The 12,804-nt window shown below is 57.6% G+C and overlaps 1 protein-coding gene across 1 annotated transcript; it reads left to right on the top strand.

Moving 5' to 3' along the window:
- The first annotated feature begins 739 nt into the window (after positions 1-739).
- OVCA2 (OVCA2 serine hydrolase domain containing) lies at positions 740-2,388 on the top strand. The gene has a single exon (XM_032216332.1). It carries the CDS (start codon positions 745-747, stop codon positions 1,573-1,575), a length of 831 nt encoding a protein of 276 aa, XP_032072223.1. The 5' UTR covers positions 740-744; the 3' UTR covers positions 1,576-2,388.
- Positions 2,389-12,804: the final 10,416 nt, after the last annotated feature.

Raw genomic sequence — 12,804 nt, 5'->3', positions numbered from 1 at the left:
ACTCGAACCCCGGGAACCACCGCAGCAAAGCCAGCTCGCTCCCACCCAGGGCAGGGCCAGCAGACCGTGCCTGCCGCTGCTGGAGGGAGACGAGAGGCCTCCTTCAATGGGGCCCTGGTTGCATTGCCGCCTCCGAGGGCTGCAATGGGGAGGGGGCTAGCGCGGGGCCCGACACCCCCACTCGGGACTCCCGGCTGCGTGGAGGCGGCTTGCAGAGAAGGGCAGCCGGGGGTGCGCGGGTTTTCTGCCAGTCTCCTCTCGCAGCGGACGAGGAGGCGGCGGGAGGGCTCTTCTTCCCCTCCTGCTTTGCCCCCGAGTGGCGCGTCCGTCCTTCGGGCCGGCTGCCTGATTTCGCGGGCGGCCTTCGCAGAGCCCGGCGGGAGGGAGTCAGCCGTGCGCCCTGCAGCTGGCCGCCTCCCACTGAGCATCGCCCCAGCGCGCCTGCCGGAGGGAAAGCGGGGGGGGGGGAGGCGCCCGCGAGTAGCGCAGGTTTTTTAACACACGACGACCACGGCGCCCATCATCCCCAGCCGGCCCGCAGAGTGGGGCTGCAATTCGGGTCCGGGGGCGCCAGGTTGCAGAAGCGACAGGCGGAGGAGACGGTCGCGCATGCGCACTCCCCTCCGGAGGCGCCGCCCCAGGGACGGATGGATTCGCCGCGCGGTTGCCGGGGAGACGCTTCCGCGTTCCGATTGGCCGGGCGGAAGGTCGCTGCGGGGCTTCCGTCGCCCGACCCGGAAGGGGATGGCGGGGGCGCCGGGCGCGGGGGAGCTGCGGCTGCTCTGTCTCCACGGCTACGGGCAGAACGCCGAGCGGTTCCGCGCCCGGACCGGCGCGCTGCGGAAGGCCCTGCGAGGCCGCGCCCGGCTCCTCTACCTGGACGCCCCGCACCGCCTGCCGGACGACGGGGAGCCGCCGGGAGCCGAGGGGGAGCCGCGCGCGTGGTGGCCGGAGGGCGGGCCGGGCGGGCCGGAGCCGGGGGCGGCGCTGCGGGCGGTGGCGGCGGCGCTGGCGGAGCGGGGCCCGGTGGACGGCCTGCTGGGCTTCAGCCAGGGCGCGGCGCTGGCGGGGCTGCTGTGCGCGCTGCGGGAGGCCGGGGACGGGCGCTTCCCCTTCCGCTTCGCCCTGCTCTTCTCCGGCTTCCCCGTGGCCGAGGCGGCGGCGGCGGCGGCGGGGTCTCTGCGGGCGCCCAGCCTGCACGTCTTCGGGCGCGACGACCGCGTCATCCCGGCGGCCGAGAGCCGGGCGTTGGCCGAGCGCTTCGCCCGCCCCGCCCTGCTGGCCCACGACGGCGGCCACTTCGTCCCCGCCGCCGCCGCGCAGAGGGCCGCCTACCTGGGCTTCCTGCGCCGCTTCCAGGGCCCCGCGGAGGAGGAGGACGAGGAGCCCGGCCCGCCCCGACTGCCGCCGGCGGCCCCAGCCGCCTCGGACTCGCGCTGGGCGCCTTCCCCGCGGGGCTCGGGCGAAGGTCCGGTCTCGAGTCAGGCTGCGGGAGGCGGCGGAGGAGGAGGAGGAGAGCCCCGTACCGGAGACCCGGAAAACACCGACCCGGCCTCTGCCCCAAGCGGTCGATAACGGCCCCTGCCTGGAGGTTGCCCTGCTACAGTTAAGGGACCTTTTGGGGTACAAGACCGTCGGAGCCGCCGAAGCCCCCCTCGAGACGCCTCGGCCCTTCCTTCCCTCTTTGGAGCGTCGGAGCGTTCACAGTGCTGCCTCTCAGGCTGGTTCCCCCAAGTGCTTGGCTGATGACAATGGGGGGACTTGCCAGGCAGCCAGGTTGCAGATCTGCCTTCCCTCTCAGTTCAGGGACAGATTTCAGGATCGGACTGAAGAGGGGACTCATCCCTGTCCTGGGATGTGGGACTTGCCGCTGGTCAGTCTGCTTGGAGGAAGAATGGGCAGCTCCCTTTGCTCATCTCCACTGCCGCAAGATAAGCGTCTTCCTCCCAGATGAGAGGATTGCTGGATCTCCTGCTGTCTGAATCACAGCCCTGACGGGGGTGTCAATAACCATCCTTTGTCCTCCTTGCCAGGTCCGATCCTGCAAGAGGAAGAGGAAGGCAGGGACTCTGGAGTCCTGGTGGGGTTTCCCACCCCAGTGGAGCCTCCGAAGCAGGTCTGGGTGTTCCTGGAGAGCTAAAACGGAGTCAAAGTGAATCAGGAAAAGGCTTCCAGGGACGGCTGTTGCAGCTGCCCATCAAAAGTTGCCAAAATCACTGGAGGCTTTTAAAGAGAGATTGGACAGCCACTTGCCTGGCATGGTATAAGGTCTCCTGCTTGAGACCCTGGAAGACCCCCGTAGTCCCTTCTGGGTCTGTTCTGATTGATTGATAAGCTTCGTTTTAATAGAAGTTGAATAGGGGAAATTAAATGATTTTGGACTTGTGACTCTTGATTCATTTAATCTTCTTGGCTCCATTTGGCCAGCTCCTCTTCCCTCTCATTACTCCACCCAAAGGAAGGTCTCCTCGCAGTGTCTGCCTCCCAAGCCTCGCTTTTTGGTAAAATTTAAGGGAGATTACTCTCAAAGATGTTGCCTGTGATTCTGGGCTTTTCCAGCAGTGATTAAGGACAGCAGAAGCTTGAAGCTTTTAAACCAAGTGTAATTTGTCACTGCTACATGCCACTCCTGGGGGGGAAGGAGGGAAGTTTTTCCATCCCACGTATTGCAGGGCCACACCACAATTAAGGAGGTTGCTACCCATTTTATTTTATTTGGGGGGGGGGGGGGTTCTACCAAGCCAGACTGGTTCCTCTCCCTGGGGTAAAAGGGGATTAGCAGCACAAATACTCCAAAGCGGTTGTGCGAAGGCCGGCCGGCCAGAGTTGCAAATCCAGAGAATTCCTGGAGTGGCGATGGTGGCTCCCAATCTGTCTGTCCGCCGGCTGAGCCCCTGGCTGAACCCCTGGCTGAGCCCCTGGCTGGGCCTTGTGCAGTTGTGGGAACGGTTGGATGTTGAAGCCAAAAGCCAAGAATCCTCCTGGAAGTGGCTGTGTAGGGACTTTCCTTATCCACAAGAGGGCAGTGCTGCTTCCCGTCTCTGCATTTTTCCACCTGTGGGACGGATGTCTTCACTGAGTGAACTCGGAGGAAACTTGGGCCTGTGAGGAAGCCCAGAGCTGCAGGCTGGGCCAGGAAGGAGGCAGGCAGAGCAGCCCATTTCTGGGATCCAGGGGGGGGTCTGACCTGCAGCTGTTGTCTGATTGGCCTGGCTGAAGTTTGCAGAGAAAGTACCCAGCCTTCCCAATGGATCACCCTGTTTGCATTCATCAGGAGAGGAATTGGGAGGAGAGGGTCCCCAGACTCCCCATTCTTCTACCCAAGTCTGTTTCCTCACCTGGCCACCTCCACCAGCCTCCCCCCACCTGGTGCCCTTGGGGCGTGTTCAGCAGTGGGGCCCCATTGGCCGAGGACCCTGGGAACTGCAGGTGGCAATAGGAGCCTGGCCACTTGCAAGAGGCTCTCCTGCACTGGGGCTGAGCTCACCCTTGCAGCGGGGAAGGTCAAGTCACCCAGCTGGGGAGCAGAGCAGCCTCCACCCACTCCCTCGGAAGGGTGTCCTGGGTTCTCCAGGGATCTGGCCAGCGGAGGCTGGGGGTGGCATGTGGAGCCAGGCCAAAGGGAGAGGCCTCGCCTCAGCAGGGCACCAGGGCCTGCAAAGGTTCACAGCTTCTTCCTCCTCCTTTTTCTGCAGCCCTCAGTCTCCGCCCCAGGAGGAGGAAGAGACCCCGCATCCCTCCTCAGTGGGCAACGTTGAATGGGGTTCTCATCCTCTGGGTGGTTTTCTCCTTTCCCTGAGCTGGAGGGGGATCCTGCACAACCAAGACCGTGGCTGCTCCAGATGTGCCCTGAGGGGCAAGGGGGGTGTGCTGGGTGGCACCTCCCCCCTCCTGGGCCTGCTCAGCAATAGCAGCAATTCACCTCCCAGAATCCCTTAGCAGCATGGCCGCCTGAGGAATTCTGGGAGTTGAAGTCCACGTGCCTTAAAGTGGCCACTCTTGAAGACCCCTCCTCTTGAACAGTTCCACAGGGTAGGGCTCTGTCCCCCAGAACATCCAGGCCTGTCGGTTGGTGGGGGAAACCAGAAGACTTTGGCTTGGTTCAACCACCCAAGAAGGGGAAGGTTGAGCTGCTCTGGGCCGTCTGGACCAATGCCAGGACTCCTCCAGCCTCTCCTGCAGCTCTTGTCTGACCCTTGGCCCCCAGTGAACTCCCTGCCCCACAGACCATCAGTCCCGGGCCCTGGAGCCTCGGAGGCCCCTTCCCTGCCCTTAGAGGGGGCCTGAGAAAAGCGGCTTCCCTGGTCAGTTGCCCCCAGGAGTCCCGGTGCCCTTGGAAGCCAAAGCCGACCAGAGCCCAGTCTCCGGAGCTTCTGGCCTGACGGGGGGAAGGGTTGGGAGCCCATCGCTGGACCTGCGGCAGGAAAGGGCGCTTGGGGGCCGGTGAGGAGGGGGAGCAGGTTCCCGGCAGAGCGCTCAGCTCCTCTGAGCACAGCACTCCTTCTCTTTCGGAGCTCCTTTCCGGCTACCGCAGCGGCCGCAGCTGGATTCCCGGCCTGGGCTGCTCTGGCGAAGCGGCCGAGAGGCTGGGGAGACAAACCCGGGTGGGGGTGGGACAGCGGAGGAATCCAAAGGGTTCCACCACAAAACCGCGATGCCCTTATCCGCGCCGACATAAGTGCAGAGGCAAATCCGTGGCGTCCGAAGCGCTAAGAAAAAAACGACCCTACCGCCGCGACAGCAGCGCGGTGACAGAAGGGCGTTCTACATGCTTCGTTCTTTGCCTCCAAAGGTAGCCCTCCTCCTCCAGCTGACAGCGGCAGCGGGCACGGGGCAAAGCAGGCTGCCCTGCAGCAGCAGCAGCCTGCGGGAAGGGTCCAGCTCAGCCGCGGGGAGGGGCAGCAGGAAGCGGAGGAGGACGCGGCGGCGGCTGAGGCTCTCCCGGGGCCGGCGAAGCGGGCTTGCCCGGCGGAGGCAGGCTGCCCTCTTCTTCCTCAACAACATCTCCTTGGACGGGTGGCCTCCCCCGGAGGAAGAGGCAGGGCGGGCGGCGGCTGAGGATCTCCTGGGGCCGGCGAAGCGGGCTTGCCCGGTGGCGGCAGCCGCCCATCCAAGGAGATGTTGTTGAGGAAGAAGAGGGCGACCTGCCTCTGCCGGGCAAGCCTGCTTCGCCGGCCCCGGGAGAGCCTCAGCCGCCGCTGCTGCTGCGTCCTCCTCCGCCGCCAGCATCGGCGGCCCTGCTCGGGGCCCCCGCGGGCTTCCTGCTGCCCCCCGTGGCTGTGCTGGACCCTTCCCGCAGGCGGCTGCTGCTGCTGCTGGGCAGCCCGCTTTGCCCCGTGCCCGCTGCCGCTGTCAGCTGGAGGAGGAGGGCTACCTTTGGAGGCAAAGAACGCCCTTCTGTCGCCGCGCTGTTGTCCCCGCGGTGATGACGCGCGGTGATGACGTCGCGACTTTAGCAACGCGATTTAATCTCCGCTATTTTGCATAGCGCGGTTTTGTCGTGCCACGCTTCTGACTGCCGGGCTCTTCCTGCACGGAACCGGATCTCCTACTTCCAGGCAGGCGCATGGAGGCGGCCCGTGGCAGAGCTCAGAGGGCGGAATCAGTTGTGAAGGTCTGTGTGCACAGCCATGTTTGTGAGGCGGTGATGGGGGGTTGGAGGAGTTTTGTCCCAAGAGCCCCCTGCACTCGCCCCCCCAGGCCCACTTCCCCCCCCCCCAAAGGTCTGTTCTGTTGGCCTGGCCTTCCTGCTCGGCTGTGAGGCGCCAGAAGGCCAGTTCCCATGGCCTCAGGCTGGGTGGACAAGAAGTGGTGAGTGACACTTACAGAGCCCTGGTGGCCTTGGGACACCCCACCCCACCTTACCTGTTGCAACTGGAAGGAAGGGAGGCCTTAAAACTGGATGGAGACAGGACTGTTGTTGGCTTGCTTCCCTTCTCAGCCTGCCCAGTCCTGCCCCCCCCCCCGTGTGTGTGTGTGTGTGTGTGTGTGTGTGTGTGTGTGTCCGAGAGTGTCAGCAGAGACTGTTCTTTCCCAACCAGCCAAAGGCCTCCTCTACTGGCACGAGAGCAGCCAGGCCTGTTCTGCCTTCGCACTTTTGGGGTTACATGAACACCTTTGTTGCTGAGCTGATAGCTCCACCTCCCCCGCCCCCCCCCAATATTTGGGGCTGTCATGGAGAGGGGGAGTGCTTTTGCCGTCTCCCTGGGCATGTTGAGATCTGCTCTGGACGCCTGGCAACTGCCCAACTGGAGGGCACAGCCCAGCGGCCGCCTCTCTCAACTGACCTCCCCCCTTGATTGGGGTCAAGATCCTTCTAGCACCTCCCAGCCTCTCCAGAGAGGAGTTCTTTCAACTGAGTGCCAGTTTGCATCTGGGGTAGTCGCCCCACCTCTGCTGTCCTTGGAAAATGACAGGTTTCCTGGGGCATCGGGTCCAACCAGTAGAGACGGAGGGAACTACTCAGAGTCCAAAGGAAGAAGACACGCGGGGGAGGGGGGAGGAAGAGTGGCTAGAATAAAGAAGTTGGAATAAACTCTGCCCTTTCACACTCGGTTTAAATGGCTTTTTCTGCTCTGAGCAGTTGGGATCTCTTCTGATCATCCCCTTGGAATTCATTCTGGCGGATTAAGGATGAGAAGTGGAGGCAGCAGATGGAGATCTAGCCATTGCAGGAGATTCCGAGGCCACAGAGGAAGGGAGGGTTACCTGGAAGTTTTTTCAGAAAGAGCCACGGGAGGAATTGAAGCCTGGCTGAGCCAAACTCCCTCCCCTGCCCTGTTTGCAGCTGCGCAAGGCTGCCCTGCACAGGGACCTGTCGCACCAGCTGTCTGCAGAGCCTTGGGACTTGCTGGAAGGAGAGAGCCCATAAATAGCCCCACTGGTGCTGGGAGCCTCTTTTCCAGAAGCTGCACCTGCAGCCCTTCCTCAAAACCCCCTGCAGCCCCATTCAGAGGGTCCCTGCAGCTCTGCTGCCCCTCCACCTACCTCTGTGAGGGGAATGACTGTGAAGGCAGAGCTCTGTGTGTGTGAGAGAGAGAAGAGGGGAGGGAGGGAGGGAGGGAGGCAGACAGAGACAAAGACAGATGCATCCTTTTCTAGTCAGGCAGGGAAAGGCCTTCCTCCACCTGACCTCTTTAACCACAGAAGTTGTGGGGCAAACCTGGGTCCTCATTCATGCACAGGGTAATAGCAATATAGCAATAGCAGTAGACTTATATACCGCTTCATAGGCCTTTCAGGTCTCTCTAAGCGGTTTACAGAGAGTCAGCATATTGCCCCCAACAATCTGGGTCCTCATTTTACCCACCTCGGAAGGATGGAAGGCTGAGTCAACCCTGAGCCGGTGAGATTTGAACCGCTGACCTGCTGATCTAGCAGTAGCCTGCAGTGCTGCATTAACCACTGCGCCACCTTGGCTCTTGGGTGGGCTTGGCATTTGCCTGGATGATGAGTCCTCCTGTGCCCCATTGCCCCATGCCAGGAATGGAAGTGTGGGGCCGTCCTCTTACTTCCTGGCATTCAGCAATTCACCCTCGCTGGATCCAGATAGTTCAATGGACACGTAGGTCTGTTTGGCGACCGATGAGTGAATAGGATTTTCTCAATGCTGCACAGCCACAGAGACCGTCCCCCATAAGACTTTGGAGAGGAGGGTTGCAGGTCTGCTCTTCAATCACTTCTGCTGCATTTTGAGGTGGAAGGTCCTCTCGGAGGGCGAAGCAGTTTGAGCAGAAGAGCTCCCCAGCCACCCTTGGCCCCATCTCCCCACAAAGAAGCGAGGGAGGGGCGAGTGCCCCCTCCCTTCCAACAGGCACACCTGGAATGCTCAGGGGAGGTATGGGGGAGTCACCTTAGCCCCTTTCTGGGCAGCCCCCCCCATTCTCCTGCTCTCCACCTTCGCCGATGTTGTGGCGTCCAGTCCGGGCAACCATGGCTGTAGACTGTTACCAGCCCACATCCACACAGTAACAATCTAAAGCCACGGTTGCCCTGGAGACGCAGGATGAGCTGGCGTGGTGAACGGCATCCTGAAACTCCATCCTTGCTAGGAGCCAAGAACAGAGAGATCTGCCCTGCTGGGAATCCGGATCCTTTCTCTGATCTGCCCCTCCCCCTTGGAGTCTCTCCCCAGCCCCCCCCCCCCATCTCCAGAAACATTGTGTGAGGTCCCAAAGGGAACGGTCCCATCCTTTGGACAGGATCCTGGCCATCTCCCACCAAATCATTTCATCCAGGCTGATCCAGAAACCCAGGCAAGGCTGAAAATGGGGGCAGAGCCCTCTGATCGTTGAGGTGGGGGCCATCGCCCTCTTCCACCCTCCTTTGCTTCTCCCCCTTTCCTTGGCATCCCACCTGTGTGGGTCACCACGGCCCTTCGGCTGAGGTGGGAACCAGGAAGAGGTGACTGAAAGGGGCTTTGGGGAAGGAGTTTCCACTTTCTCCTTCCTGCCAAGAAGATCAATTGTGAGCCTTTCCTCCTGGGCCTCCCCCTCCCCCACATGCAACAAAAGTCCCCCACCCTCTGCTAACAATGCTAATAACCTAGAGATGGATCTCTATCCTCCTGTCTGCCTCATTTTATAAATGGGGTGCTTCACCATCCCAGCCACGTTGCCCCCCAGGAAGCCTTCTGAGAAAAGAACATCACAACTCGTCACAATTTCACAACATGGGTCCTGGCTGGACTTCTGGGACCAGAGAGCCACCGAATTTTCAAATAATTGTACTGATTCACTAGGAAGTGCCTGATTCTACAGGGGTGTAAAGCAACCTTGGTAACTTTAATCCCCCTATGCTGGGGGATTCTGGGAGTTGAAGTCCATAGGCTAGCCAAGGATGGACACTCCTATTCTAAGGGAAGTCCAGGAATGCAAGAGACCGGATGTTGGGCTACCCCAAACGTTCAAGGCTGGAGTTCAGCACCGCGGACAGCGACCACAGCCGGTTCCTTGGGTCCTCCATGCAACTCAGTGCTCGGCCAGGGGAAATGTGGACCTTAACAAATAACAGAGTTGGAAGGGACCTTGGAGGTGTTCTAGTCTAACCTCCTGCTGAAGCAGGAAACTGTATATCATTTCAGACCACATCTCTCAGTCTCTGAAGGATTCAAACTCCCCTGGAACTGCCGAAGCAGACTGCTTATCTTGTTCTGCTTCTCTAAAACCTTTGAGTGTCTTTGTCCTTTCGAAAGAGAATTGGATAAGGTCTTCCTTTTTGATTCTGGACGATGATCACTTTCTTCACTCTGAGGTGCACAACATCCTATTGTAGAACCACCAGAATCCTCAGAGGCCAAGAGAGAACAAGGAGCCGAAAGCAGATGGACAGTTCAGTCTCATTTGGTGAAGCAGCTGTTAGCCCTTCGGTTCAGACATTGGGGAGCAGGAAAGGAATCCACAAGTGCTCACTTGCTTCAAGTAGAGTTTTGACTTACCACCACACATCTCTGTGGCTAAGCAAGACATTTGTTAAGTGGGTTTTGCCCCATTTTACGGCCTTTCTTGCCACAGTCATTAAGTGAATCACTGCAGTTGATTAGTTAAGTTGTTAAGTTAGTAACATGTTGGCCGTTAAGTGAATCTGGCTTTCCCACTGAGCTTGCTTATCAGGAGATTGCAAAAGGTGATCACATGACCCTGGGGCATTGCAACCGTCATAAACAGAGTCGCCCAGTGCCTGAATTTGGATCCGGTTGCCACGGGGAGGCTGCAATGGTCATAAGTGTGAAAAATGACCATAAGGCATTTTTTCAGTACGTTGTAAGTTTGAATGGTCATTAAGTGAACTGCTATAAGTCAAGGACTGCCTGTATTTGGTTTCCGAGATTCTGTATCTTTTCTCCTGGCTTTCAATCCATGAAATGAGATTCCTGGGAATCTTGCTTCATGTTTTCGCTGTTAGGGGCTTGAAATTAATCTTCCTTCTCCTTTCAGGGAAAATTCTACTCCGGAATCCTTCAGTTGGGAGGTTCCCTTGAGGTCATCAAGTCCAACCCTCTTCTCAGTGCATGGAAAGCATCCCAGCAAAGGGGATTCCAACCTCCACTTGAACCTCTCTAGCGAAGGAAGCCCACCATCCCTTGGCTCAATTGTCAGTCTGGGGGAAATTACTCAGGAACTTCTTTCCCTACAAATCTGCTGTCCCATAACGCAGATCCGTGACTCCGCCGTCTTGCCCTCTGCAGGGTGGGGGCCTCGATCCCTGGCTGACCTTCCTCAAGAGACTGAACCTCCCCATCTGTCCCAGAGAGTCCCATCTCTAGCCCTCTAATTGTCTTGTTCCTTTCCTCTGAAGCCATCCTGAATTCTCTGTGGCCATCAAGTGCTCAAGACGAGATCCAGGGCTCGGGGGGCCTGGCCACAGCAAAATAAAGTGGAACGCCTCACCTGTGGTTTGGAAATTGTACTTCTGCAGATGGAGGCTAAGCTTAAATTTAGCTTTTTTGCAGCCATGTTGGCCTACCGGCTTGCAATTCATTTGTGGTTCACTAAAGCCCCAAAATCTATTTTCACTTATAATTGTTTTTGCTGCTCATGAATGGAGGCGAATCTACCTCTGCCCAGGGTCATGTTGCAGGGTGCAGTGAGGGCCGGTCACCGGGACAGAGCCTTCCTGGCTTTCTGACTGGTGCTGGAGCCCATCATCCCGAGGGAACTTCTCTCCAGCGAAGGGTGTCACCGAAAGTCCCTCAGGACGATGGGATCCAGCGCCAGTCAGAAAGCCAGGAAGGCCCAACCTCTGGTCCCGGTGACAGACTCACACTGGATCCTGCATTATTATGGCTCTTTATTAGCAATCTGGATCCTTTCATTTGATTTCTGTTTCCTAAGTAGAGAATTGTGCATTACATTTCAGGCTGTTTGCTTAATGTATCAAGATTGTTTGTAATCCTAATCCTTCCTTCTAGCATATTATTTATCCCAGATAATGCCACGTTATTTGAAAATATGAAAAGTATTCCCGCGTCTTTTAATCCACACGATTAATCATGCTGAAGAAGGAGAACCCAGCGTGACTGAAGCTTGCGGTAGCGCTCTCTGTTTTGAGCAGGAAACATGGACGAGTAATTCTGAAGGCCTTTTCAAGTCAGATCCAGCACGGATCTCTTGAATTCTCAACCACCCAAACAATTAAGCTGTTTCCTAAAGAGCACAACACGGGGGTACCTGGTTAGTTGCTTTGCTGAAATGAAGATATGCAATGTCCACATTATATATCTTCACTGTTTTAACTAAATTACTTGACAAAAATAAAGTTTAGTCTGATAAGTCAATTTCTAATAGTTGCGTTATTCCCAATGTGCCAACTGATTGATCCCTACATTGTCAGCTCTAGAATCTTCCCAAATTGCAAGATTTCCCTTTGAAGATTTCCATGCTGTCTTTCTTTCAGTAAACCTCATTCAGGATGTGGCTAACACCTGCATATCCGATAAGCATTCCCCCCCCCCCATGTCCTCCTTCATATAATTGGTAAATATATTGATGAGAAGAAGACTGAATGTATGCCAGCCCCCAACTCTCTCTCTGGTTTGTTGAGGAATCATGGGCCGCCTTCGGCCACTCTTCCGATCGGCTATGCAATCACTTTACTGGAAGGAAATCCACTTCCCACTTAACCGGACAGAACAGTTAATCAGTGGAAGGCCTGGCCTCCAGAAGTTGTGGTTGCTCCAACATTGGAAGGTTGTATGAAGAGTCCGGACAGCCATTTGTCTGAAATAATTTTGGGTTTCCTGCCTCAGCAAGAGGCTGGACTAGAAGAGCAGCCACCAACTGGGGATCCATGGAGCACTGGTGGTCTGCGAGAAAGTTTTGGTGGTCTGCAGAAAAATTATTTGCATTCTTTTATATTGCAATCAGGGGTCCTCAAACTACGGCCTCTGGACTGGATATGTGCAATGAATGTCTGTGTTGCTGCAGAGCGTCTCCCCCTCCTGGGTCTTTTTCTGTGGGTCAGAGGGGGGCAGGAATTCTGACTTGGGGTCTGCCTCAGCCTCCTGCTGGGGGGCTTTGGGCAAAGGCTGGAGGGAAGAGCCGCTGGTGGCAAAGAGACAGAGGGCCTCGTTCCAGTGGGGCTGCATCATGGCCTGGAACTGGCTGACCATCTCAGCCCACTGAGCCTCTAGGGGCCGGTACCTGGCCTTGCCCTCCCACAGGTCTTCCCTCTGCTTGGAAAACCTATGCTCGTAGTCCTCAGTGAGGTGCTTCTGCCGAGCCTCCTTCTCAGTTCCAATTTGAACGGAGCCAACTCTTTCTCCTGGCGGCTGCTTAGCTCCAACAACTGCTTCCTGTTGGAGCCCTGAGGAACCCAGGCGGGCAGGGGAGGAGTGGCTGGGAGGGGAGGGGCAGGTAGAGGCTGTTGAGGTGCCCCTCGAAGTGAGTGCCATCGAGTCGGCAACGCCCACCCAGTCACATGACCGCCATGCCACGCCCACCCAGCTGGTCATTAGGCAGATCATATTAGTGATCTGCCAGATTTAAAATTATGAATTTATGGATGCCGGAGGTCCGAAAGGTTGGTGACCCCTGGAGAAGAAGACCTCCAAGGTCCCTTCCAACTCTGTTGTTCTACGATTCTGCTTTGTAGAAATGGAGACACCTACAGCGTCCCCACCCCCCACCCTCTACTGATCAAAACTCCTGCGAGAGCCGCTTGATCAATTGGTTAGTAACCGTTTCCAAGCTATCTACAAATCGAGGCTGCTTTATCTTCCAAAGATCCAGGCATCAAACGGTGCAAGAAGAGCAAGTCTCTAAATGCTTTGATTTACCCCTCCGTGGAGGCTTGAAAAGGAAAATG

This window comes from Thamnophis elegans, chromosome 4 (assembly GCF_009769535.1).
Source record: "Thamnophis elegans isolate rThaEle1 chromosome 4, rThaEle1.pri, whole genome shotgun sequence".
Taxonomy (NCBI): domain Eukaryota; kingdom Metazoa; phylum Chordata; class Lepidosauria; order Squamata; family Colubridae; genus Thamnophis; species Thamnophis elegans.
Note: the sequence above shows the minus strand (reverse complement) of the source record. Positions and strands in the feature narration are given on the sequence as shown.

Excerpts from the sequence above, each read along its gene's own strand:
- OVCA2 (XM_032216332.1), top strand. The coding sequence starts at position 745 with ATGGCGGGGGCGCCGGGCGCGGGGGAGCTGCGGCTGCTCTGTCTCCAC.